Source organism: Garra rufa, chromosome 1, assembly GCF_049309525.1.
Source record: "Garra rufa chromosome 1, GarRuf1.0, whole genome shotgun sequence".
NCBI classification, from domain to species: domain Eukaryota; kingdom Metazoa; phylum Chordata; class Actinopteri; order Cypriniformes; family Cyprinidae; genus Garra; species Garra rufa.
Genome location: NC_133361.1, coordinates 52,459,156 through 52,485,116, shown reverse-complemented (window position 1 = coordinate 52,485,116; position 25,961 = coordinate 52,459,156). Strand labels below are relative to the sequence as shown.

At 38.8% G+C, this 25,961-nt stretch overlaps 1 protein-coding gene and 2 long non-coding RNA genes across 3 annotated transcripts; 1 reads left to right on the top strand and 2 right to left on the bottom strand.

Moving 5' to 3' along the window:
* The first annotated feature begins 6 nt into the window (after window positions 1-6).
* On the top strand, window positions 7-3,312 carry LOC141324365 (uncharacterized). The gene is made up of 2 exons (XR_012353714.1): window positions 7-1,255; window positions 2,619-3,312. It is a non-coding gene; the product is annotated as an uncharacterized lncRNA (long non-coding RNA).
* Window positions 3,313-6,487: 3,175 nt separating this feature from the next.
* LOC141325913 (uncharacterized) lies at window positions 6,488-9,725 on the bottom strand. Its single transcript, XR_012353848.1, has 3 exons — window positions 9,614-9,725; window positions 7,217-7,261; window positions 6,488-7,100 (listed from the first exon to the last, which is right to left on the bottom strand). It is a non-coding gene; the product is annotated as an uncharacterized lncRNA (long non-coding RNA).
* Window positions 9,726-10,601: 876 nt separating this feature from the next.
* napsa (napsin A aspartic peptidase) lies at window positions 10,602-19,561 on the bottom strand. The gene is made up of 9 exons (XM_073833538.1): window positions 19,370-19,561; window positions 17,715-17,898; window positions 17,502-17,625; window positions 17,296-17,414; window positions 14,632-14,831; window positions 14,030-14,152; window positions 13,764-13,908; window positions 12,160-12,258; window positions 10,602-11,340 (listed from the first exon to the last, which is right to left on the bottom strand). The coding sequence occupies exons 1-9, from the start codon at window positions 19,435-19,437 to the stop codon at window positions 11,179-11,181; spliced, it is 1,224 nt and encodes a 407-aa protein (XP_073689639.1). The 5' UTR covers window positions 19,438-19,561; the 3' UTR covers window positions 10,602-11,178.
* Between the last annotated feature and the right edge of the window lie 6,400 nt (window positions 19,562-25,961).

Sequence of the window (25,961 nt, the reverse complement as noted above, 5' to 3'; positions counted from 1 at the left end):
TACAGTACACACATATTGTATGTAAACAAACTTTTATTTTGAATCGATTAATCGTGACTAATCATTTTGCAGCTCTAGATATTTTATAAATTCAACCATCAATCATCTTTTATGTGTTTCTGTTGTTACTCAAAAAGCGATGCGTTTCAGTAATTTGACGTTACATTTGATCTATGAAATTGATGATTTTATGTTTCCCAGTTATTTCTTACGTGGAACGTTGTTCAGTATTTTCTCTGATTTAGTTTCTGGATTCATCAAAATACTTTCATCAGAGTGAATTTTGAGAAATATGACACAGAGAGCTGTTTTAGATGGATTAGTTGGCGGGTTCTCTAAATTATCTTTCAGTTATTACATTTTCAGTGACGCTGAAGGCATAATAAAATTGTCTAACTGAATTATTTTTAATAAACAAACTTTCTAAAATATATAGTTATTGGACGGCGAAAAAAATTAAAGGCATAGTTAACCAAAAAATGACAGTTCTGTCATTAATTACTCATCCTCATGTCTTTCCAAACCCGTAAGACCTTCATTCATCTTCAGAACACAATATAAGATTTTTTTATCAAATCTGAGAATTTTTTTTGACCCTGGCACATTCAAGGCCTAGAAAGGTAGTACATACATTGTTTAAAATAGTCTTTACTAAATGTAATATCAATTTCAGAAGAAAGCTGTTATTTTTGTTTTCTTTGCACACAAAAATATTCTTGTTGAACCACTGATGTCACATGGACTATTTTAATGATGTCCTTACTACCTTCCTGGACCTTAAAAGTGTCAGTTGCATTGCTGTCTATGCAGGGTCAGAAAGTTTTCGGATTTCATCAAAAATATATTAATTTGTGTTCTAAAGATGAACGAAGGTCTTACAGGTTTGGAACGACGTGAGGGTGAGTAATTAGTGACAGAATTTTCATTTTTGGATGAACTATCCCTTTGAAATTTATTCAAAATCAATTGATAAGGAGTTTCTCCCCCATATTTCAATCTTTTTTTTGTCAGTTTGTGCCATTAAATTATGCAAAATACCTATAATGCAAGCAGTGCTATTGAAGTATTGTTATGTTAGGTATTTTTTGTTGTTGTTGATAATTTCACATACGTTGCTTATTTTCTGATATGTTTTCTAAAAATGATCCTTTAAAAGTCACTTAGAAATGTTGGGGTGAATGGATATGGTGTTATTTAAATGGTGACACGGGTTATTACCACACTGCTGAAACCAGATGAAGAATAATACCTGAAAGTGCCCCTATTATGCCATTTTAAAGGTAGTTAATATTGTTGTAATAGTCTCTTAAAACAGGTTTACATGTATGCAAGTTCAAAAAACACTTTAGTTTTCTCCAAAATTAGATTTATTTTTACCCCGTTTCTAAATGATTCGTAAACGACTCGTTTGAAGCAGTTCGAAGAATCAGTCTCTCTAAACCCCTCCTTTCAGTGAGCCCTCACCGCTGTGATTGGTCAGATGGTGCAGTCCTTCTGGATTGGTCTACCGCTACAGCGCAAAAACGAAACGCCTATTGGCATAACTGAATGACAGCTGCGGAGACCTGTTAATGCATAGAAAAGATAGCCTCGATTTTACCCTATCAATTCGAGCCGGAGTCTGACGATGAAACTGTTGAAGTGTCACATCGACAAGAAACTGTTTTGCAAGCACGACCGGAGCAGGACGTTTCTCAGTGGGTGTCATATGTTACAATTTGCTTTTGTAAGCGAACCGGACACATCTCTACGTTGTGAACTTCAACACTGTACAATCCATAACACTGCGTTAAGCCATCGTTTATCATTATCATTACTTAAACTAATAAGGCAGACAGACAGTCAAGCTGCATCAATCACAAGACTTTTTAGACTACATTGCACTCACAGCTGAACAACAGAACTACAGAAACGCAAGTTAGCCGGTTACCAAGACATGTGCGGGGTTGTTACACACCATAACGTACACAAAGACGTAGGCCTATTTTGAACGATCGCTAGAAAATACAATTATTAATCATACTTACAGGTAGAAGTTCAGAGGAGCAAGCCGGTCCAAATAAACTGGGCACTGATCCATTTTTTAAAACCAAGCGTTTGGTGAATCTCGCGTTGTAAAGTTACTCCCCAAGATTGGAAAAGCAGTCATCAGTAAAATGACGCGAACACAACACAAGATTGGCATTGGACTGCTGAGGTGTTGAAAAAATTAATGTTAACCACTCATTCTTGATAGTTTCATCTTTCGGAAGGGCATATAAAACAAATTCACTCTCACAGGCTGTCACAGCGCAGGGCGTCTTCTTGACATGATGTAATCCACTTGAAAATGGTAGGCCTACTGTTTGTGGGCGGGCAAGTTGTTCGCGAAATTGAATGTGGGCGGACATTACGCAAATGTGTAGCTCGTGACGTGTGGCCGTTACAGAAAAAAGATTCGAATTGCTGACGACTCGTTTAGGCGAATGTGAGCCGACTCTTTTTTTTGTTAGACAAAAACTTTATTTATAGTGCACTGTCGGCGTCACAACTTTGCAGATAGTTTATGTTCACATACAGCTACATGACACACTACATGAAATATCATATTTGAAAAGGCATAATAGGGGCACTTGAAGTGATAATCAAAACACATCTTTAAACATCTTTAGACTGGCTAAACAAAGAGCAGATGTGATTTGTATTGTAAAGCTGCCTAATAAACCATGGAAACCCATGCAGACCTCCTTAAAGCTATAGAATAATTTAAAAACACTCTGTTTAATTTGAGGCTGTGGATTCCAAGGAAAGTTTGGATGGAGCCTAAAAAAAAACTTCATAGAGACATTTTAGTATTTTTGTATTGATTGTACAGATGTAACCAAAAACTAGTGTGAAACTATTTATGTATATCTTATGATCATACTTTGTGCTTGGAGAGTGACGTTTGTTAGAACAAAATATACAATAGGCTACATCTCCGCTATGAAATGCCAAAACTCGCAGGCGATCTTGTGTTTTATGTATTGAAGCATTTTTTTTGCTTGCGTAACCAGAACACCTGTGTCTACCTGTGTGATGTAGCAGAAACACATTTACCTAGCGAATGATATGAAAGGGCAGCACCCAATCCAAAAGTAGATCTGCTAGTGGAGCTCAGCTTGGCCTAGTACTTTGCATGTGATGCTCGTGTACTTGTTTCTTCATTTCCTGGTGATTTGTATTTTTATCAGACAGCACTTTGTATCATTTGTTCTGTGAGAGTGTTCTGTGGGGACTCTGTGCTGCAATACAGAGCAAAGGATGAAAATAAAGTCGAATGGAGTAAAACTGGATTGTGAATTATTTGTGACCTTGGACCACAAAACCAGTCTTAAGTAGCACGGGTCTATTTGTAGCACTAGCCAACAATACACTGTATGGGTCAAAATTATCGATTTTTCTTTTATGCCAAAAATCATTAGGATATTAAGTAAAAATCATGTTCCATGAAGATATTTTGTAAATTTCTTACTGTAAATATATCAAAAATGAATTTTTGATTAGTTATATGCATTGCTACAGTAGAAACTTCATTTGAACAACTTTAAAGGCGATTTTCTCAGTATTTTAGATTTTTTTGCACCCTCAGATTCCAGATTTTCAAATAGTTGTATCTCAGCCAATATTGTCCTGTCCTAACAAACCATACATCAGTGGAAAGCTTATTTATTCAGTTTTCAGATTGTGTATAAATCTTGCTTTCAAAAAGTTGAACCTTACGACTGGTTTTGTGAACTCTGACTCCAACAGATGACACACCTCTTGTAGTTTATTTTTATTTTTTTGGGAAAGAAATTAATAGGCTACTTTTATTGACCAAGGATACATTAAATTGATGTGACTGCAAAGACTTTATGATGGCATAAAACAATTTTGATTCTCAAGTAAATGCTGTTCTTATTGTATATCAGTTTCCACAAAAATATTCCGCAGCTCAAACTTAATAATAATAGGCTAAATGTTTGTTGAGCAGCATGTTATGATTTCTAAAGAAATATGCATCACAGGAATAAATTACATTTTAAAATGTATTAACATAGAAAACAGCTATTTTAATTTGTATCAATAGCCCTATCCGGATATTAATTATTTCTCATGAGGACATGAGTGACATTTACAAGGGCTTTTTTGCTGTCCGAATCCTATGGAAGTCTGTTTCTGGCACTGATTACATCTCACAATTTCTTTTTTCCCCCCTCAGAACTAAGACATAAACGTGTAATTGTGAGTTATAAAGTCACAATTGCTAGATTTAAAGTCAAAATTGTGAGATAAACTGTAAAATAGAGCAATTCCCCGTTGAAAAGAACAGCAAATGCTGGTTAGGTAGGTTTTGATGCTGGGAAGCATTCCAGCATCAAAACCTACATAACCAGGATATTCTGTTTTTTTCAACAGGGTTCTGGCTTTTTTCTTGCCATTTCAAGTTTGTATCTCGCAATTTACTTTTTTTTTTTTTCGTAAAATTGTGAGATGTAAACTCGCAATTGTGAAAAGTCCAGTCCTGAGGAGAAAAATACTTGATTATGTTCTCCGAAATTGCGAGTTTATATCTCACAATTCTGACTTAATACCTCGCAACTGTCAGGTTATATTTCACAGTTCTGACTTTTTTTTCTCGCAATTGACTTTTTTTTCTTAAAATTGTGAGATATAAACTCGCAATTGTGAAAAGTCCAGTCCTGAGAAGAAAAAAGACTTGATATGTTCACAGAACTGCAAGTTTATCTCACAATTCTGACTTAATACCTCGCAATTGGGAGTTTATATTACACAATTCTGACTTAATTTCTGAGTTTATAACGCACAATTCTAAGGAAAAAGAATTGCGAGTTTGTATCACGCAACTCTGAACTGTGAGATAAGTCGTAATAACCTTTTTTATTTTTTTATTCAGTGGCGGAAACGGGCTTCAATAGGAATCCAGAATGCCGGTGTGTTTTATGACAAACATCAAGATCGTGTGGTAATTTAATAGCCGTCAGAATCCGCTAAGTTTACAATATGAAATCGATTCAAAATTCTATTTAAATCCTTTTGACCACTGCCGAACACCGTGTGATGACTGTTGGAATTCGCGGGATTTGCCTGCATATTTACTGAAATGCTGGAAAGTATCTGACAAGAACAATATTTCACAACTGCTCCACTAGAAAGAGAAGAAAGGGGTCGTAGGATCACACAACTGCTTCTTCACTGTGGATAAATTATCCTCTGAATCGGTGAGTTTTATCTCTGAGGTGCCAGTTCAAATGAGAAACAATTACAATCCGAATAGGGCTAAAGTTTCACTGTAGTTTAATCAAATAAATGCAGCCTTGGTGCAAAAACATTAACATTCTTACCAACCCCTAACTTCTGAATGTCGCATTAGCATTATACTCACATACACTTCTTATGCTTTTGAAATTAGAACTGTGCGGAAGGCGAATCAAATTAACTTAAGTGGTATGACAGAAGTTCAGCCAAAGGTAAATATTGATATGTTAAATGTAATGAGCTAAACTGACCCTAGATGTCATGTGATGGACATTTTGCAACATCTCAGTACAAAGACTGAATATGACTGACACTAACAATTTGAGGGTGTTATCACAGTATGTTGTAACTAACCAGTGTCTTGTTTCTGTATAGAAATGTAGTCAACCAGTCACATCAGCCTGAGAAATAGCTGCTTACAAACTAAAGTATGAAAATAGGATCTAAAAATGAGAGATGACACTACCAGTCAAGAGTTTTTGATCAGTAAAATTTTGCTTTTTTAAAGTCTGCATTTATTTGATCCAAAGTACAGCAACAATATTTATACTATTGCTTTCTATGTGAATATATTTTAAAATGTAATTCATTCCTGTGATCAAAGCTACATTTTCAGCATCATTACGAGAAGGGTCTGGCTGCAGACATGCACCTCCACTGTCAGACCTGCACTCTCAGTCACCCAAACTTCCTCTGCAGGTGACGTCACTTGCAATCGACACCTGCACACTACGGTACCTGCTACGTCACCTGCAATCGACACAAAAAAAACCGGAAATAAGTTTCCAGTCGTTCGTTCGCGTTGCCAAAGACGCTGTATTGAAGCGGTTATATTTAAAGTACCCGTTGCCAGTAAAGACGCTGCTGTTAAATGGTTTAAAGTACTTTAGTAGTATAACCAGACAGAAACTTTGCCCCCAGTTATTTTTTGCTGCTTGTTTATCATAGGAGTATAATGTTGTACTTTATCATTCAAGTAGGCTACAACTATATTACATTACCAAACTATAACATTAACAAAAATTAAGCAGATGCTATTTTTAATTTTAGTTTTTTTTATTGTAAGCTAGTTACAAAGAGACAGACTATTTACTATTATTTGGAAAACTAGCAATAGTTTTATTAAATAGTAATATAAAAATAAGTAAAAGCTTAAAACACTTCCATAACAAACAAAAACAGAACAGAAAGAATGCAAAGAGGCAAATTATGTATTTTCTTTTATTTCTGCAAAGAAGCACATTATGCATTTCCTTCCTTTTCAGTTTGACAGAATACTTTCAGATTCATAACATCAACTACATGTTCAAGGAAGAAGTCCATGTCCTTCATCGCAGTAGAGATAAAGCTGAAAGGTTCCAGAGCAACAAGTCGGTCCTCTGAAAATTCAGCCTTCTGTAATTTGTCCATCAACATCTTCATCCTCCATGCAGAGTACTTTGGGCAGCTGAACAGAACCAAGCAGCACACTTGGCTGTTCCAAACATATATATGTATTGTATACGTAGATACCCCATTGGCCCGCTCCAAGCACGTAGATGCGTCCGCCATATTACAGCGGTCCACTTGACGTCATTCACCATACTGTAGGTTCGCAGACCAACGGCTGTGAAGGACTGTTATATTTCGAATATTCAGTGATTACTATGGTGATTTACCTAGATCTATGGGTGAATGACGTCAAGTGGACCGCAGCAAAATGGCGGACGGCTTATGTATAAAGGCCCATAGAAACAGTCGCTAATGAGGCATCTACATATATATCAACGGTTCCAAACACCACTTGCTGGCTTTATTTAAATCTCCCATCAGTTGATTCTCTAAAATAACACAAAGAACAAGAGAGAAACAAAGGTAAGATACCAGAAACATTAATTCAGTATTGTGCAAAAAAGAAACAATTACTTGTGACCAGTCCTGTAACAAAATAATGTACCTCTTGTGATGATTCCATCAGTACACCTATACTTGCATCATCTGCCTAAGAGCAGGATAGAAGAAACCAGTTATACACACACATACATATATTTATAATATATAAAATGTCACTCAAATGAAGTAATCTGAATTGAGAAGAGTAGGAGCAGAACAAAACATCAAATGTGGTGCTTTACAATGTTTCACACTACCTGTTTTGCTAATAAAAACACCACATTTAATTGTCTCATTCTACTTATAATATCAGTAACACAACAATCACTTCCACTAAACTATACAGTAGTTTACGTGTAAGCTATATAATTAACTTACGAAAGCATATATACCATTCTGTTCAGTAGTTTAGCTTACTTTAGCTGTATTTAAGTCAGTGACGGAGTGGTTGACTAATTAGGCTATACAGCTTAGGGCTGCACGATTTCAGCAAAAATCATAATCACGATTATTTTGGTCAATATTGTAATCACGATTATTTAAACGATTATGACAGGGTCCAAAACTTTCTATAGTAATTAATTTAAATACAGCGAAAAAGATACAAAAAAATAAAATAAGAATAACAGTGCTTAAAAAAATACTGAATACTTTTATGCAAGTCTAAAGTAGTCTAACAATACTACAGAAATTAAATGTAATTATTTGAATGTAAAATAAAACAGCATCTTCACTGTAATAGTTAAACATGCTTTGTTTCTTATTAAAACTACAAACGTCCTTCATTCAAAAGCAGTGAGTAATTTTTCTTTTTGTATTTTTAAGTTTTATTCATATTAAACACAGACAGCAGAAGGAATCTTATGTGTTCCGCTTAACCACACGGACACAATATACTGTTACACACGTAAGGAATAATTGACGACGGGCCGTAGAATTCTTAGAAAATAATGCACACCCGAGGTGGTGATGCGGTCACGACGCGAAGCGGAGTGGCCGTTACACCTCGGGTGTGCATTATTTTCGTAGAATTCTACGGCCCGAAGTCAATTATTCCGCTTATACTACAGTTACCACACCTCAAGACATCGATCAAATGATATATTTCAAGACATTCGTCCCGTTTTCATCCTTAAAACGCTATTGTGAGTAGGATTAATTTCTTACGCAGATCATTCAACAGCTTCGTTGCTAGTTCCAAAACGTCATTTTAGAACTAGAAACGACGCTTGGGCTGTTAATAGCAAAATAATGCCGTTAATAATGAAGTTTAGACAGACCGAAAGACAAGCAGACAGACGGAAAGAGTGAGGGAGAGAAACTAAGTGTATGACTTTACCTCTCTCACGTCTGTGTCTCTCAAGGGTGACTGGCAGCATCGTCTCTACTAACAGTTAAACTTTAAGTTCATTTTCTTCCAGACCACGCCGTTGTCTCCTCGCGTTTGGGAGCTGTCATGTCGTTGTTAAGTTGTTAATCGTCAGAGCAGCGCTAACAACATTAGCGCGAATGCTAACGCGAGTGCAAACTGTAACGTTATGTGTGTGCGTCTGTGAGGTGAGTGAGAGAGGGCGAGAAAAAAAGAGTTTGTGCTTTCCGTACATGATAAAACGTAATATAATGTGGAAAAAAACATGGAAATAATGTGTCGTTTTTATCCTGATGTTTACTGTATTTATTAGCTTGGCCAGTGTTATTGTGGGTTTTAGTTATTTTGCTGTTTTGGGCTGTAAGGACCTTTGAAATAACTGAAATCGTATGGCGAAGTGATATAGACATGCACTGCGGTCTAAAGCTGCCTGGAACTACGTTCGCCGTGCGTATCCCTGAATATAATGCATACCTCTGGAACGTTCATCAGCCAATCAGATTCAAGCATTCAACGGCCCTGTAGTATAAGTATTTTTATTCTCAACTGTTTATGGTCATTTAAGACATAACTGACAAGCGTTTACATGAATAATCAACAAGCGCCTCATTTTCAAATATTTTTGCGTGTATTTGACCGTTTAGGCGCGCACGTGAGTTAAAATATAACTTTACAAGTCCGTGTTCGGCTCCGTCTTTGAGCGCATTCAAAAAACACCGCAACTTTTCCTACGCGCTATTAAAAACATAACATCAAAGAAACATGAATAAATCAAGCATGTCCCGTTTTATGAAAGTCACGTTACATGATTTTGCTGTTTTGCATGTGAAATTAGGCTTTTATGGAAGAGCGAAAGCGCACCACTGGAAAGGGGGTGGAGTGGGGAACAATAATCGTTTCATCTCGATTACAGCATTTTCATGATCGTTTGAAGCAGAAATCGAATTTCGATTAATTGCACAGCCCTAGCTAATGCAACTTTTTAAACACAACCAGTGAGCAGCGAACACGTTGGCAAACATAATTTTGTATATCAGAATACAATCTAATAAAACGTATAATAAACACACATAGATACACATATGTACTTACAGCAATGATTCTTGAAAGAATTCAGAAGTTATTCTCAATCCAACACGTCCCACTACACACAGATTGCAAATAGCGCAGGTACCGTAGACTGCAGGTGTCGATTGCAAGTGACGTAGCAGGTACCGTAGTGTGCAGGTGTCGATTGCAAGTGACGTCACCTGCAGAGGAAGTTTGGGTGACTGAGAGTGCAGGTCTGAGAGTGCAGGTCTGACAGTGGAGGTGCATGTCTGCAGCCAGACCCTATTGATCATTACTGCCGTTTTCAGTGTCACATGATCCTTCAGAAATCATTCTAATATGCTAATTTGCTATTTAAGAAACATTTATTATTATTATTATCAACAATATTTAAAACAGTGGAGTAAAGTTTTTCAGGATTCTTTGATGAACAGAAAGATGAGCATTTATCTTAATAATATTTGGCAAAGAAATAATAAAAAAACAATAATTTTATTTAGCAAGGATGCTTTTAATTGATCAAAACTGATGATAAAGACATTTATTATGTTACAAAAGATTTCGAATTCAGATAAATGCTGCTCTTCTGAACTTGCTATTCATCAAAAAACCTGATAATATTCTACTCAGCTGTTTTCAACATAATGAATCAAAGCAGAATATTAGAATGATTTCTGAAGGATCATGTGACACTGAAGTAATGATGCTGGCAAATTAGCTTTGATTATTGTTTTTGCTGTACTTTCTTTAAAAAAACATAAAAAAAAACCTTACTGTTCAAAGACTTTTGACTGGTAGTGTATTTGGTGAAACTTCCAGAAATAATGATCAAGAAAACATCCCCTGCTTGTACTGGTTTTCCCCACTTTAGATTTACAAATAACAAAATAGCAAAAGTGGAAAATCACCATTAGTTGAGCATTTTAGTTCAGGTTTCAGACAAGCCATTTATGAGAATGGCCTCTTTATGACATTTTCTTTTAAAAGTAAATTGAACTATAGACAGTGTTTCAGCAGAACAGAAACCAAATAAGCAACTACAAACAAAACTTTATTGAACTTAACTGGTTTGTTACATGATTAGACAATAAAGAAACCAAGTAGTCTTGATCAGTTTTAACAAATACAAATCATTTCAGTGCAATAAATTGAGTATAATACACCAATGCTGTCAAAATGGTTTTACACACACGTACAAAAGTCAAATGACAAAAGAAACCGCATATAGTAAGAGTTCCACAGAATCAGAGTACTATTCATCTACCAGCAATCTTTATTAAATTTTCTACAAAAATAATTAATAGCTTAATTCTAAAATAAAAATGCATAGATTGGCTTCATCTTTTGAAATAGTGCAAAATAAAAACAAGCAAGGCTTCAACGAGAAGTATAGAGAATCCCAAGCTAAACAAGTTTGTCTCATTTCCCCTTTTTCAGTTTTTGAGTGTCATACTTGGAAAAACATGTCCGGTCACGGCCTTAGTTGATTTTCTTGTTATGTTGCATTCTACAAATAGCAATAGATTTAATAACTTCAGTGCTTTCATGTATTGCTAATGGCCAATTCGGTCCAGTACAATACAATAACGTGATTCACTCTTTTTTATTCATTTAGCAGGAGCAAAGCCCACGCGGTCTGCCTCCCTGTCAAACACAGTGTAGTAGCGGCCAATGAAAACATCTCCCAGAATCCACAGCGGCCCGGCGGGGGGCGGGATGTCCATCGCCATAAAGCCAGACAGACAAATACTAACACCCATGTGAGACATCTGAAAAAAGATTGAAGTGAGGTAAATTGATGTAAAGTGCAATGGAAACGGAAATCATCCTATGCAATGTGGTCCTCAATGTAATTAAAGGAACAGTTCACCCTAAGATGAAGATTTGCTGAACGTTTACTCATCCAAGATGAGTTTGTGTCTTTATTAGAACTTGTTTCAGACTTGTTTACCAACGAATCCTCTGCTGTAAATGGGTGCCGTCAGAATAAGAGTCCAAACGGCTGATAAAAACATCACAACAATCCACAAATAATCCACATGACTCTAGTCTATCGATTAATGTCTTATGAAGTAAAAAGCTGTGTGTTTGTGAGAAACAGTTCCAACAGTTCACAAGATGTTCACTGATGGACTGGAGTCATGTGGATTATTCTGATGTTTTTATCAATGGTTTTGACACTTATTCTGACGGCACCCATTCACTTTTTTTTTCTTTTAAAGCAAACTTTCATTTTTTGGTGAACTGTTCTTTAAAATGACTGTATGCAATAATTTTAAATGATTAGATTGGGCACAATATACTAAAGTTAAATTATATTTAATCAACAATTACATACCATACAACAAATTGAGCAGTCGATTAATTAAAAAAGACGACTTCACATACAAAAAAGCCATTTTTTAGCCACCATTTTAAAATATACTTTTCACTTCAAGGAATCTGGTAATTTATTCCAATGAATTGCACTTCTTTAAAAAAGATTAAAAGTTATAGAGGAACATTCAAAGTTCCTCTATAAAGTCCCTTTCCATCCTCTGCAGACTAAAAGGAAAACCCCACCAGATTCTGTAAAGAAGGGGACGTACCTTCAAAACATAGTTCTCTCCAGTTAAGTTCAACATCTTCCCTCCCAGGTTGAAGGAGATAACAGGAAGTGATGGAATTTTCTTACAGTCAATCCAGTACTAAAAAGGAGAAAAAGAAAACACTCGTTGAAATGTATTCACATTCTCATTTTATGCTGGAAATACATAGCAGTGAAAGTGTCAACAAATTGAAATGGACAAAGGAAATAAAAAAAAGTGATAAATGAATTAGTGTCGTCTAATATTTAAAAGCATCAATAAGCTTATATATAAAATCATCATTTAATGGGTACTTGCAATTGGGAGGTTGCTGTCCTGAACCCTAACTTTAAATGTCAACTTACGAAAATGATATCAAAATTATTTTTGCAATTTATTCCTGTGTTGTTCTTCAAAAAAATCTTTGATTTTGTTTTTAAAAAGCGAAGTTCAACTAAAAACTATTTTATATTTTCTTTAAAAATTATTCAACTTTATGTGAAAGAAAAATGTATCCCGCATTTTCATGTCACTACCAAAACAGTGAATGTTTTAGCCCACTGACTGAGACTGATTTTAACTACACCCCTACATTTAAGATTAGGAAATATTTCTGTGCAAGTACACAGGTTCCATAATTTTGCAAGTAGATGTGTTCAGAGGTCTGAAAAATCTGTGTGTAACTTTAAAGGACCAGTTTTCTAGAATGAAAAACTGTTTTTGGGGAGTTATTCCAGAACATTTCGTTTTTATACATGTACATCTTTTCAAGGCCATGTGCTAGGCTCAAAAGTATCTAAATGTCACTACTGAAACATTTGGTGAAGTTTTGGTAGTGACATTTTTTTTTGGGGTGTTATTCCATAAAATGTCACAGTCAAGACTGAAACATAATTATTGTTTCAGTAGTGACAAAAGGGAACACATAATCCTTTATTCAGGGGAAATAAAATTTTAGTACAGTTTTTTTAGTAGGATGTGGCCGCTGCCAAAAATGTGCAGTCACGACCAAAACATGGGTTGTTTCATCAAAAATACTGAATATACTGAAAACAAGAAAATATACTGAAATATCAACTAAGATGTTATGATAGCGTTTGGTTCAATGTATATTCAAACTAACTAATCCGTTTTTCCTTTCACACAGAAAAACTTGATTCAAAATGCAACAATTCTCAAAAATCACACTTGAAATATTGTTAAAATTGTAATTATTCATTTTTCCCTAAAAACTTTTTAATAAAATAGAATATATTTGCAAGGAAGATGTAAGAAAAATCTTATTAGGTCAACATAACCCTTCTTATTAAATGATATATTATGGTTTCTGTAGTGACAAATTTGGGGAGAGGACAAATATTCCAAAACTTCCTGAAAATACAATATGAGAATCAACTGCACAATTACTAGAAATGTGTAACTTGGTTCTTATACCATTTGCATACATACAAAATTTGTGTAAAAAGACATTTTTTCCAAGATGTTTCCAACTATAGCTACAGATAAATATACACAGTACACACATATTATGTAAATAAACTTAATTTGGATGTGATTAATCGATTTGACAGAACTAGATTAAATGTATGTTTTGAAGTAGATATTTTATCTGGAACGCTCCTCACCTCTCCCATCAGCAGTGGTATGGCTCCAATGGCTTTCTGCAGTGCGCGCACCTCTTGAACCGGCCCCGTGATCATTGATGTTCCCGTGTCAACAATTGCCTGACATCCGTTTTTGCAGAGGGTAAGAGTGCCACCCACCTGAACCCTGTAGGAAAACGACCAACAGTCATCATTACAAATAAGATTCGGCAAAACAAAATCAAATAAGTCAGTCTAAACGACACAGTCTTGGCTATTGAAACATGGCTTGTATAGTAATCACATACTCATCCATCTTTATCTGCCAGTAGGCTTTTCGTGTGACGTTGACGTAATGCAGATCACCATCGAAATACTGCTGGTCAAAGCCTCCCAGCATCAGCTCACCTCCAACCTTACCTGTAGGGTCCCTACACACAACATAATGAGATTAATTAAACAATAGCAATGACAGTCCCTACAATATAAGTGATTTTTTTAGTTTTTAGTTTTACGCATCTTAAGACACTTGGTCTCCAAAATGTAAGGCTGACCCACATATCATTCAACTACTAAAAGAGACTAAAAGAGACTTTTTGTAAAGGCGTTACAATCAACTATAGTGTGATAAACTGGCTGTAACATGCATTTTGGAAAGCAAGAAGAGGGCGGCACTGCTGTGCAAGCAGTAATCAGAGTCACGCGTTACCGTTTAACACAAGAATAAATACAATTCTCTCATGCTGAAGGTCACACATTCTTCACTATTATAAAACTGAGAAGGAGAAGAAAATAGAGGAACCTCAGATAAGGGAAACAATCTCATTTCCCAGTTCCTTTCCTTGTCAATATTTAATGTCTACCATTTGGCTAAACAATCTGAAAAAAACAGTCAAGAGAGGAGGCTTACCGGTTGATATAAAATGAGAAGATATTCTGAGGCAGGATTTTGGCAGCCATGGCTGTGTCAAACACCGGTAGAACCCTATCTACAGAAATGGCGGGGTATGCCATGCCCAGGACCCCATCAAAACGTGCCACCGCGAACACAATCCCAGGCTGTTTAACCGCCTCGGCAAACTGCTGGTTTGGCACCTTCAGCCCTGCCAACTACAGACACAAACAAATGTGTGAGTGTTTGGGCATATTAACCCCTTAAACCAGGGGTGCCCAAACTCGGTCCTGGAGGGCCGGTGTCCTGTAGAGTTTAGATCCAACTTGCCTCAACACGCCTGCTAGGAAGTTTCTAGTATGCCTAGCAAGAGCTTGGTTAGCTGGTTCAGGTGTGTCTAATTGGGGTTGGAAACTCTAAGACACTGGCACTCCAGGAAATAAAATTTAAAGGGATAGTTCACCCAAAAATGAAAGTTGGAGTTTATCTGCTTACCCCCAGGGCATCCAATATGTAGGTGACTTTGTTTCCTCAGAAAAACACAAACAAAGATTTTTAACGAAAACCGGTGCAGTCTGCCAGCCTTATCATGGACGTGGATGGGCACTAAACCTTTAAAAGTAAACAAAAACATGCACAGACAAATCCAAATTACACCCTGCGGCTCGTGATGATACATTGATGTCCTAAGACACGAAACGATCGTTTTTTGTGAGAAACTGAACAGTATTTATATCATTTTTTTACCTTTGATACACAGCCACGTCCATCTGTCATGAGCACGAGTTTGGCATCAGTCACGTCACATGTGCACGCGCTTCTGGTGTAGAATACGCAAAAGCCGTAAGGGGATATCAGTGAAAAGTCCCGGATGAGTTTGCGCAAGCAAACATAATCTTTTAGCTTTAAATCGGTTTAAACAATCAGGATACGCGCAAGTAATTACCATTTTGAATAGCCGCTATACCCACAATCTCTGTGCACTGTGGAAACAATGAGTGTCGTATACATGCGACAGATCGCTTCCGGCGTTTGCGTATTCTACGCTAGAGCGCGTGCTCATGTGACGTGACTGATGCCAAACTCGTGCTCATGACAGATGGACGTGGCTGTATATCAAAGGTAGAAAATGATATAAATACTGTTCAGTTTCTCACAAAAACCGATCGTTTCGTGTCTTAGGACATCAATGTATCGTCACGAGCCGCAGGGTGTAATTTGGATTTGTCTGTGCATGTTTTTGTTTACTTTTAAAGGTTTGGTGCCCATCCACGCCAATGTTAAGGCTGGCAGACTGCACCGGTTTTCATTAAAAATCTTCGTTTGCGTTTTTCTGAGGAAACAAAGTCACCTACATCTTTGATGCCCTGGGGGTAAGCAGATAAACATCAAATTTTCATTTTTGGGTGAACTATCCCTTTAAAACTATCTTTGTAAATAGTTAGAGAAACACTAGACAGTCTGAGGAGAAAAATTGTGATCTGAACAAAAACTTGAAAATTTTTGAATGCTATGTGTTCTCAAATCAAAATAGATAAACATGCTAAAAATCTTTCTTAATTGGGTGGAGTCACAATCTAAAGCTAAAAAAATAAGTTCATAAATCAGAGTCTGTGCCCATCATACACAACATGATTTTCTGCGAAATTTCACAACTCTGACTGCCGGAAATCATGCAGAACGGCTCTGAACTTTAGCAACTTTCTTAAACTTTTTTTTAAATCAGGGCAAATATTTCTAAAAAAAAAAAAAAGTTGTGTGGTTTATTCTCACATTGAGGTTAAAATACTTAAATTCTTAAAACTAAAAAATAAATAAATTGCGATATTTAAATATTAAAATATAAACTTAAATTATACAAATATAAGAATAATAGTATATAAATAATAGAGGGTGTGCACTTTCATCACCTTTTGGTCAGTTACCCGGATACGCGGCCATATTGGTGATACTCGTATATGTACTACTGAATACGTTGTTCTGCTAATTTAATTTATGCTGTCTAAACCACAGAAAAATTGTGTAGAGGCTGCAAAATCACATAGAGAAGAACTTGGTAGACAGAAAAGGGTGCAATAATTTGACAAACTAAAGTTAATAGGTGGTAAAGATACGTACAAGCAGTATTAGTTAAGATGTTAGCCTGATATTTCTCCTACCTGACCAGAAATGGTAAGAACAAACACGAATGTTGTCAAGATTCACACCCTGGACATCCAGGTTCAGTTTGGCCAAACACAAACACCCTTTTGTTCCTCAGACAGTTTTTTGCACTCTTCTCCTTGATTTGTAATAACTTTTGGCAGACTATAGTACTCCAAATGTTTTTCCGGGTCCAAACTATTAGTACAGCCCAAAACATGACAATAATTGACCATTTTCAGCAGCAATAATCAGCAAAATATGAGAGTTTCAGTCGGTTTCAGTGGCATTGTTCACATTCAGTGCTGCCAATATGGCCGATTGATGACGTGTGGTCAACACTCTATAACAAAATAACACTAGCCTCAGCAACAGTATTGGTTTCTTTTTAAACACTGTTGATCTGTTTTTCAAAGCTACTGAATTTTTTTAGAGGCCTGTAATTACTGTATAGTCACTTTTATGATGCTTTTATGGTGTTTTTCTTGTTATTTTGGAGTTTTACAGCTTTCATGACCCGCTTCTGGAGACTTTACTTACAGTTACTGTATCCTGACTGATGAAGCCAGAGAGACTCCCTCTGCCATACTGAATGGAGAAGTCAGTGCCATTCTGAACATAAGTGTTTGATTTCTTTGAGTTGTAGCGATGGTGCAACCCTGAGAGAAAGCCAGAGAAACACAGTTACAGAAAACAAAAATTATATAAAAATCTTGATATATAAAATCACTTAAAACTTCACTCACAGCATGCAAGGTCCAGGTAGGAGCAATGAATAGATGGAACCCAGAGATTGGATGATCCAGTATCAAATAGCACAGTGAAGTCCTGAGGTGGGGTGCCAATACTGATCACTCCATAATACTGAGCCTGAAATGAGAGAAAGGACAGTCGGAATTATTCTTTTCGCAAGAACCAAAAAACCAAAAGCATCAATGACAGACAACACATTCTCTTACATCCATGAAGTTGGTGAGTTTTTCAACAGGTGGTGGCAGTTTTGTTGGTAAAGGTGAATGTGTTGTTGTGTTCGGGGATTTTGTTGTGGAGGATTCCTCTCTGGCCATGGATTTGATCTCATCAATAGTCCTCCCATTTTCTGCCAGCATACGGCGCACAGTGCGCATCTTGTACAGAGGAATTCTAGAGATACAACAGTGATAAAGCAATAAAACATCTGAGTGCGTGCACCTGTCGAGTAGTTTATCGCATCTATAAAATCTGGCCATTAAAAAAAAGACACCAATGTTCAAACAGAATAATCCAAACTAGATTTTTAGGTTTTCCGAAGAAAACGTGCCTGGTGCTTGCACGTGGCATCAATGCATTGCTTTACAGGTATGTGCTAAAAAATTTGAATATCGAGGGTAAGTCACTTAGTGTGTCCAGTATTTCCTCGATATTCTAATTTTTTGCCACGTACCTGTACATCGGTATTGCTATGGGTGAGACTTCCGGTTCATTTGTCACTATAGGGAAATAACCAGAAGAATAACAATGCCCAACAAATGGTAAAACTGTGTGTTCATAATTAGCATTATAAATTAAAATAACATGGTAAAACACAACAATTTGCAATATCAAACAGCAAAACAAGCAGTTTTGTACAGCTAAAAACAGCTGGACGCAGATGAGACCAGAAGCCTTACCCATAAAATGTACAAAATGGCCCGTTCTTACGAAAAAAAAAAAAGGTGGATAGTGTTGCTTTGGTTTAACGTGTTTTTTCTTTTTTTGTACAGTCAGTTTAGACTGCAGCATCATTACTAACATATTTTGCCCGGGTTTATCTATTATTGTGGTTCAGATAACCCCGCTCATAATCGTTACGTATGGAACAAAGCAGACTGATTGGTCGCTTTAGAGTGGGCGGTTCTTGACCAGACTTAACTGCAGTATGGACCACAAGTCCACAACCAAATTTCCAGTTTAGGCACTAGTGAGCGGTTAATTTGTATCAGTGTGAGGCGGAAATGAAATAAAGATCGTTTAGATGGGTTTGTAAAAGGATTCATTGAAAAGATCCGACTCAGACTTGTTCACGACGCCAAATTTATTAGCAACGAAACTGTCAAAGCTGTAGGCATGAATGTCAACGCTTTCACTAAAAAGATCAGACTCGTTTACGAAGTCAAAATAGAACGCGGTCTTTATCAGCAACGAAACTGTAAGCATGAATGTGAACTTCATTTATTATGAATAAGCTTTTAGGTTTTTCCGCCTCTTTCGTTTTCATTGTAGATGCAGGTTTACAAAATGTCGCACCTCAACCACAGCAGTTCACACAAGTAACTGGCTACTAACTGAAGTGTAGCCATACTCAGTCATGTGCTTTTTAACTTCCTGATTCAAAACACTAGTTGATGCTGCATTAAACTTTTGTACAAAACGCCAAGCATCACTGTTTATTGCAGCCTGACTAATATTACGAAACATAATGCATTGGATTGTTGTTTGAAGACTCCATTTTAGTGCAATACAAATAAAAATAAAATATAGCCTAGTCAAAGTAAATGTGCAATGTTGTAATAAGCTAAATGTTACATAAATATGTGTAAATTCGTTCACAAAACGCGTTTACATCTATATTGAATAAGAGAATTGATGCATTTACCTGATTATTGCTTGGCTGTCCGCAATTAACAGCCAAATTAAAAACCCGAACAGGTGAAAGCGATTCATTCTTTGCTCTCTAAAAGAAACAAATTGTTAAACTTGTGATCTGGAACAGATTGACATGCAGAAGCAATTCTGAAGTGTAACTTCTAACTTTCACCGCCGCCCCTTGTGCGCAACTTTATAAGTGTCTTTCGGATAGCTTCGTGTAAGTTCGGGGGTTTCCGTTCTCCCCTAAACCTGATTGGCTAGCAGCGCTGATGTACTACTATGATTGGCTAAACAACATATCAATCACGTTGAAATTCACACCCCGCTTCCTCAACAGCTGACTGTTGAAATGTTGTGTTACTGGTCTGTTGCGTTTGTGTTTTTGTGAATTTGTGTATAAATTTGCATAGTTGAAAAGCATTACGGCTTCCAAATGAACATAGTAAGTTAAGTACAACCATCAATAAAAAAAATGTCATGTAACTAATAATATCCTTCCTCTTTCTGAACCGTTTGAAATTGTTGAGGAAATAAATCGCAATACGCAAAACAGGAAGTGGAGTAACCAGCAAAACCTAAACTTCTCTAAGCAGGCAGATTTTTTTTCTCATTTTGGTGTATAAATTATAGGTTTGACGTCACATATAGACAACTGCATTTTGCCTTTTTTTTTTTTTTTAATCTGTCTTTAGGCTGGTTACCATATGGATATTATGGCCCCTGCTGGTAGATAAAAAAACTGCACCCATTCTACTGATAACCTGCATCCATTTGTTAACTGTCAATCAAAAATAGCCGATAATGGCATAAAAAAATGTAAGCAACTTTTTGTTTCTCAGAGAGTTCGTAAAAGTGATTGATAGCTATGTATGAATGCTGTAGAAAAATTTAAAATGTTAAAATGGTTAAAATGTACTTTGAAATACTGTAGGAATTATATTTTTAATGTTTTTTTTTATGTTTTGGAATAAGATTCTTGAAGGTTGTAAGAGTGCAAAGGGCCCCCAGGTAAAGGGCAGGGTAGAGATCTGTTACCCGACCCCATGTTCAGGACCACTGGGTCAGGCGTATGCAGGGCTTATTATTTATTTATATATTTATTTTTTGGTCCCAGTCGGTCCAGATCTTCAGTGAACACTTGTTTTTGCGTAGGTTTAGAGCAAAGAAAATTACACTTTGAGATGAACAAGGCGACAATGGATGACACTCGCAAATTTAGACACTTGAATTTATATCAGGGTGATAAAAACTGCATAAAATGTACTAAAACATCTTTGGAAAACAATTATTTGAAGTGAAATTTAAAGGGATAGCTCACCCAAAAATAAAAATTTGATGTTTATCTGCTTACCCACAGCAGGGCATCCAAGATTTAAGTGACTTTGTTTCCTCAGAAGAACACAAACAAAGATTTTTAACTCAAACCGGTGCTGTTTTCCGGCCAAATAATGGAAGTGGATGGGCACCAGACCTTTAAAAGTAAACAAAAACACGCACAGACAAATCCAAATTACACCCTGCGACTTGTGACGATACATTGATGTCCTAAGACACGAAACGATCGATTTTTGCGAAAAACTGAACAGTATTTATATCATTTTTACCTTTGATACACAGCCACATCCATCTGTCATGAGCACGAGTTTAGCATCCGGCTCGTTACATGTGTATGCGCTACATGCTTTTGGCTAGGTTTAGAGCAAGAAAAAGTACACTTTTAGATGATTAAGGCGACAATGGATGACACGCAGATTTAGAAAAAAAATACTTGCTTTTAATAAATTGCTTTATGACACACATGATTGCTTGTAATAAAGATTTAAATGCACAAAAAAGGCACCAGACATGTTTCTGTTTAATTTCAAATGTTTGTGATAGCGGAGACCGGGAGCAATTGCTCTTATAATACTGAAAAATAAGTAACGGATAACCCACTGTATCTCAAATAAAGGCCATAACTCAAAGTAATCACTTTGCTAATATATGTGTCTAATAATGATACTTAATGATATATATATATACCGTATATATATATATATATATATATATATATATATATATATATATATATTTTTTTTTTTTTTTTTTTAAAGCAAATATAAACAAAAGTCTGTTTCTATTTTTGCAGAAGACTAGGCAACTATTATAGTGGTGACTATTACTTAAATTTATAAAGTAATTATTTAAATATATATTTTACTTAATACATTAATCAGCTAATAAATCAAGAACAGTCTTTAACCATACTTTAATAAAATAGTACAAGATGGATGACACTGATTTAGAAAAATTTAGGTCTCGTCGAGACCGACGAATTGGGATATCGCCTGGATAGACCAATCTACTTCGTTTAAACTAAACGAGCCAATGCACAATGGCATGCATGATTGCAGCCAGCTGCGGCTGATCACAGCGTGAGCAAATAATGAGCAGCAGGTGCCATGCATAGACAGGTTTTCACTGAGGAGCCGAGCAAGGCCCGGCCATACAGCGGTGGTACAGGAGCCGAGGCGACGGGACAAGACGTCTCCGTTCCCTCCTTCAGTGAACGAGAGTTACATAACCGAGACGTTCCCTTTCAGTCGGTCTCTTCGACGTCTCGTCGAGACCGAAGAATTGGGATCCCTAACAAAACGCCGCGGCTGCTGCCCCTTCCAGTGTCCTGAGCGAGCCTCCTGGGCCCCTTTTCTGGCTTCGGCCAGGGCTCGCAGCAAGGAAAACCAGTCACCGTATAACAGCATCACCTACTTCAGTGAGGCTGGAGCACTGGGAATGTGCGGAGCTCACGTCCTTTCTGTAGGAGGTTCGGAGCAATACACATAACACAATTCAGGATATATGGAAGATTGGAGGTGATTGAACCCTCATGAGATGGTAGACGGTCTACCGGGGAAACACACAGCCTCTAGGGCGCACTGTGGAATATATAAGATATGCAGTTAAGTCTCTATGTGGAGCCTGGCCCTCTACCGGTTCTGAAAGATTCATCGAGTGAGGACCTGACGCCGGACGCTCCGCTACGTCAGGCTGTCAAGCTCAGCAGAGGAACTCGACAGAGTTACTTTAGGGATGCTCTAGAGCAATATAGCAAGCCGACCCAAGCCAGAGGCCTCTCTGTGTTTGCGGCACGGTTGAGCAACCCCGGAATATGAATGGCACGAAGCGACCTCAAATGCTTCTGACTACACAGGAGGAGATGACGGGCGAATTGCGACATGCGACGGGAGCGTAGACCACCTTGTCGGTTGATGTACGCAAAGGTTGCAATATTGTCTGTACGGACCAGCACGTGCTTGCCTCGTAGGCACCCCTTGAGACGGAGGAGGGCAAGACGTACTGCAAGCAACTTGAGGCAGTTGATGTGCCAAGTCAGCTGGGGGCCCGTCCAAACCCCTGAAACTGCCTGTTCGTCGTACGTGGCTCCCCAACCGGTGCTGGAGGCATCCGTGTGTACCACAGCATGCCTGGAGACCTGTTCCATGGGTACTCCTGCCCGTAGGAATGAGAGGTCTGACCACGGGATGAAAGTTTGGCAGCCGGCCGGTGTTACTTGAACCCAATAAGAGCCGCGTAGCCAAGCTCTCCTCGGGACTCAGCCATGAAGCCAGTGTTGAAGCAGTCTCATATGGAGGAGCCCTAGCGGAGTAACTGCTGCTGCTGCTGCCATATTCCCCAGGAGCCTCTGAAACTGTTTCAGTGGGACCGCAGTCCTGCTCTTGAACGTATTCAGGCAGTTCAACACTGACTGAGCACGTCCCTGCGTGAGGCATGCTGTCTGACTGACCGAGTCCAGTTCCATACCGAGAAAAGAGATCCTCTGCGTTGAAGTGAATTTGCTCTTTTCCCAGTTGACCGGAAGGTCCAACCGGCTGAGGTGTGTGAGCACCAGATCCCTTTGTTCGCATAACTGGTCCCGAGACTGTGCTAGAATAAGCCAGTTGTCGAGGTAGTTGAGAATGCGAATGCCCTGTTCTCTGAAGGGAGCATTCCTCATAAAGACAAGGGTAGAGAGGGACAGCCCGAAGATGGTGCGTGAGTAGTACGTTTTGCAGCACTCTCCAACCGCCCACTGCTTGCTGGCGAGAGGGGAGGGTGGGTGAGGCTCAAGGTTGGCCCGAGCGACACCCGCCGTCCCCTCTGGGGACCCAGAGATAGAGAAAATTGCTCTTTTGTCGAGTATTTGGGGGGGGGGGGGACAAACAAAAGATTCTCCGCCCAGCCCTCCTCCGGGGGAGGGAGTGGTGCGGTCACCATCACCCGAAGAGCAGCATCCTCCATCTCTGGGTCGCCCGTCTCAAGGCCTCTTGCGCTTGCCACCTTTCTTTGTAGGGGCCTGGACAGGCCGGCGGCTGCTCTGCGACCGGCTCCACGGCGCCGTTGTGAAGGCTGCTGCGGTGGCTGCTGTGGAGCGGGGGCGGAGGCAGGGGGCCGCCCTCGGCGACGAGCAGACTGAGGTGCCGCCAGCGGCCGGGTGGAGGCAGCAGCTGCACGCCGGGGCAGGATGTGACTGATGGCCTCAGTCTGCTTCTTGGCGGCGGAGAACTGCTGGGCGAAGTTTTCCACTGCGTCGCCGAAGAGGCCGGTCTGTGACACGGGAGCGTCGAGGAACCTGGTCTTATCACAGTCCCTCATATCTGCTAGACACAGCCAGAGATGGTGTTCCTGGACCACCATAGTGGACATGGCACGACCCAGAGACCTCGCTGTCACCTTCGTCGCAGGTAGCGCGAGGTCCGTGGCAATACGAAGTTCTCTGAGAACTTCTGGGTCGTGACCACCCTAGTATAGCCTAGCATAGCCATAGCCATCATCTCCGGGTCGGTATCCGGCACCGCTGACCGCCCAGCGGACAACAGTGTGCCGTCATCCTCCCCAGAAAGGTCTGGCTCTCCCTCCGATGCCGAGACCAACATCTGTTCGTCGGGGGGAGCCCCAAAGGTAACGGGCGGTACCCCTAGAGGAGGTCCAGCCCACTCCCCTGGGAGCTCCAGTGGCAACGGAGCGTCGGTGGAAGGAGGAACGTTCGATCTGGGCAGAGGGACTGGAACCCCGCCCCTTTGCAGGAAGCGGAGTCTGGTCCGCAGCTCCGTGATAGTCATCCTCCCGCAATGGGGGCATGACTCATCCAAAAACGCTGCCTCAGCGCGTTGAACGCCTAGACACGTGAGGTAGTGATTGTGGCCATCACCCGGCGCCAGGTAACGGCCGCATCCAGAAACACACAGGGAGAAAGGCATGTTGTAATTTGCCTCGTCTTTATAAAGACACTCACCCGTGAAAGCTATTTTAGAAATTCGCTCTTTCAGGAATTTGCTCTTTTAGTGCTGAAGCGCACAGGGGAGATGGCCGCAGCAACACAGAAGGTGGGTGGTGAAACCAGCTGTGCGCTTCCACTCGACACGGAAGACCACCGCCGCTGAAGCGCCGTGCCACCAACACAAAAAGAAAAGAGGACTCAAGAATATAACTGCTTCTTTGACTCGTCACTGTAGACTGGTCGGCTCCGAAGCGAAAAGCTGTCTATGCATGGCAACTGCTGCTCATTATATGCTCACGCTGTGATCAGCCGCAGCTGGATGCATGTCAAAAGGAGACTGCATACAATGCAGAGTTTTATACATGGGGTGGCCAAGGCTATATCAGGGGGTCCATTCAAAGCTGAACTCTAGTCACATGATCCTTCAGAAATCATTCTAATATTCTGATTTGCTGCTTAAAAAAAATGTTGCAAGCAGCTGAGTAGTTTTTTTTTTCAGGTTTCTTTGATGAATAGAAAGTACAGAAGAACAGCATTTATCTGAAATAGATATCTTTTGTAACATTAAAAATGTCTTTATCATTACTTTTGATCATTTAAAGCATCCTTCTTTTCTCAACTTTTCTGAACTTAACTATACAAATACTAATATCACTGACAACAGTGGTCCGACCAGGATATTGTCATTTAAAAGTGAGAATTGCAGCCCTCAACTGATGTTATTGTTGTCATGTTGTGTTTTGGTCTGAGGCTCCACCCTCCAGCTATCTACCAATCACGAAATCAGTGGAGTTTTGTGATCTGGGTTGCCAGCTCTGTTACAGCTGCAGCTATACGAAGTGTCGGATAAAACATGTATAACGTTATGAAACCTAAAAGACCTCGTTATGAATCCGAAATACGTCGTGACAAAGTCCGAAATAAAACAAGGATTGGTATAGGAGATGCCTTTGAAAGATGGAGACGGCTGAAAACGGAGAAGAATTTGAAGATAGACGCCAACGTTGCTAATTTTCTCCTGGACAGGATTCATCTATGTTTGGCTTACTTTGCTTCCGTACACAGTGGATTTTCCACGGTCGGCCGTGCTAAATGCGTTCATAAAAAGCTTTATATCGCAGCACTAGCAGGGTATGAAAACAATCTATGTTCCGACTGAAATGTGGTATTACAGTACATCTTTGCGAAATATTTGGCTAATCGCCATCTGTAAATTTTTGCGATACATAATTACTTCGCAAAACATCTCTTGTGAAGCATAAACATAAATAACAGAAGAAAAACAAATTACTGTGTAGGACTCGTCACTTGCCATTGGAAGCTCCTTGTAGCAGCCTGCTCC

Excerpts from the sequence above, each read along its gene's own strand:
- napsa (XM_073833538.1), bottom strand. The coding sequence starts at position 19,437 with ATGAATCGCTTTCACCTGTTCGGGTTTTTAATTTGGCTGTTAATTGCG. Across the intron at positions 17,626-17,714 it reads AACTCACCAACTTCATGGAT|GCTCAGTATTATGGAGTGAT; the intron begins GTAAGAGAATGT and ends CTCTCATTTCAG. Across the intron at positions 11,341-12,159 it reads GAGAGAACTATGTTTTGAAG|ATGTCTCACATGGGTGTTAG; the intron begins GTACGTCCCCTT and ends ATCTTTTTTCAG.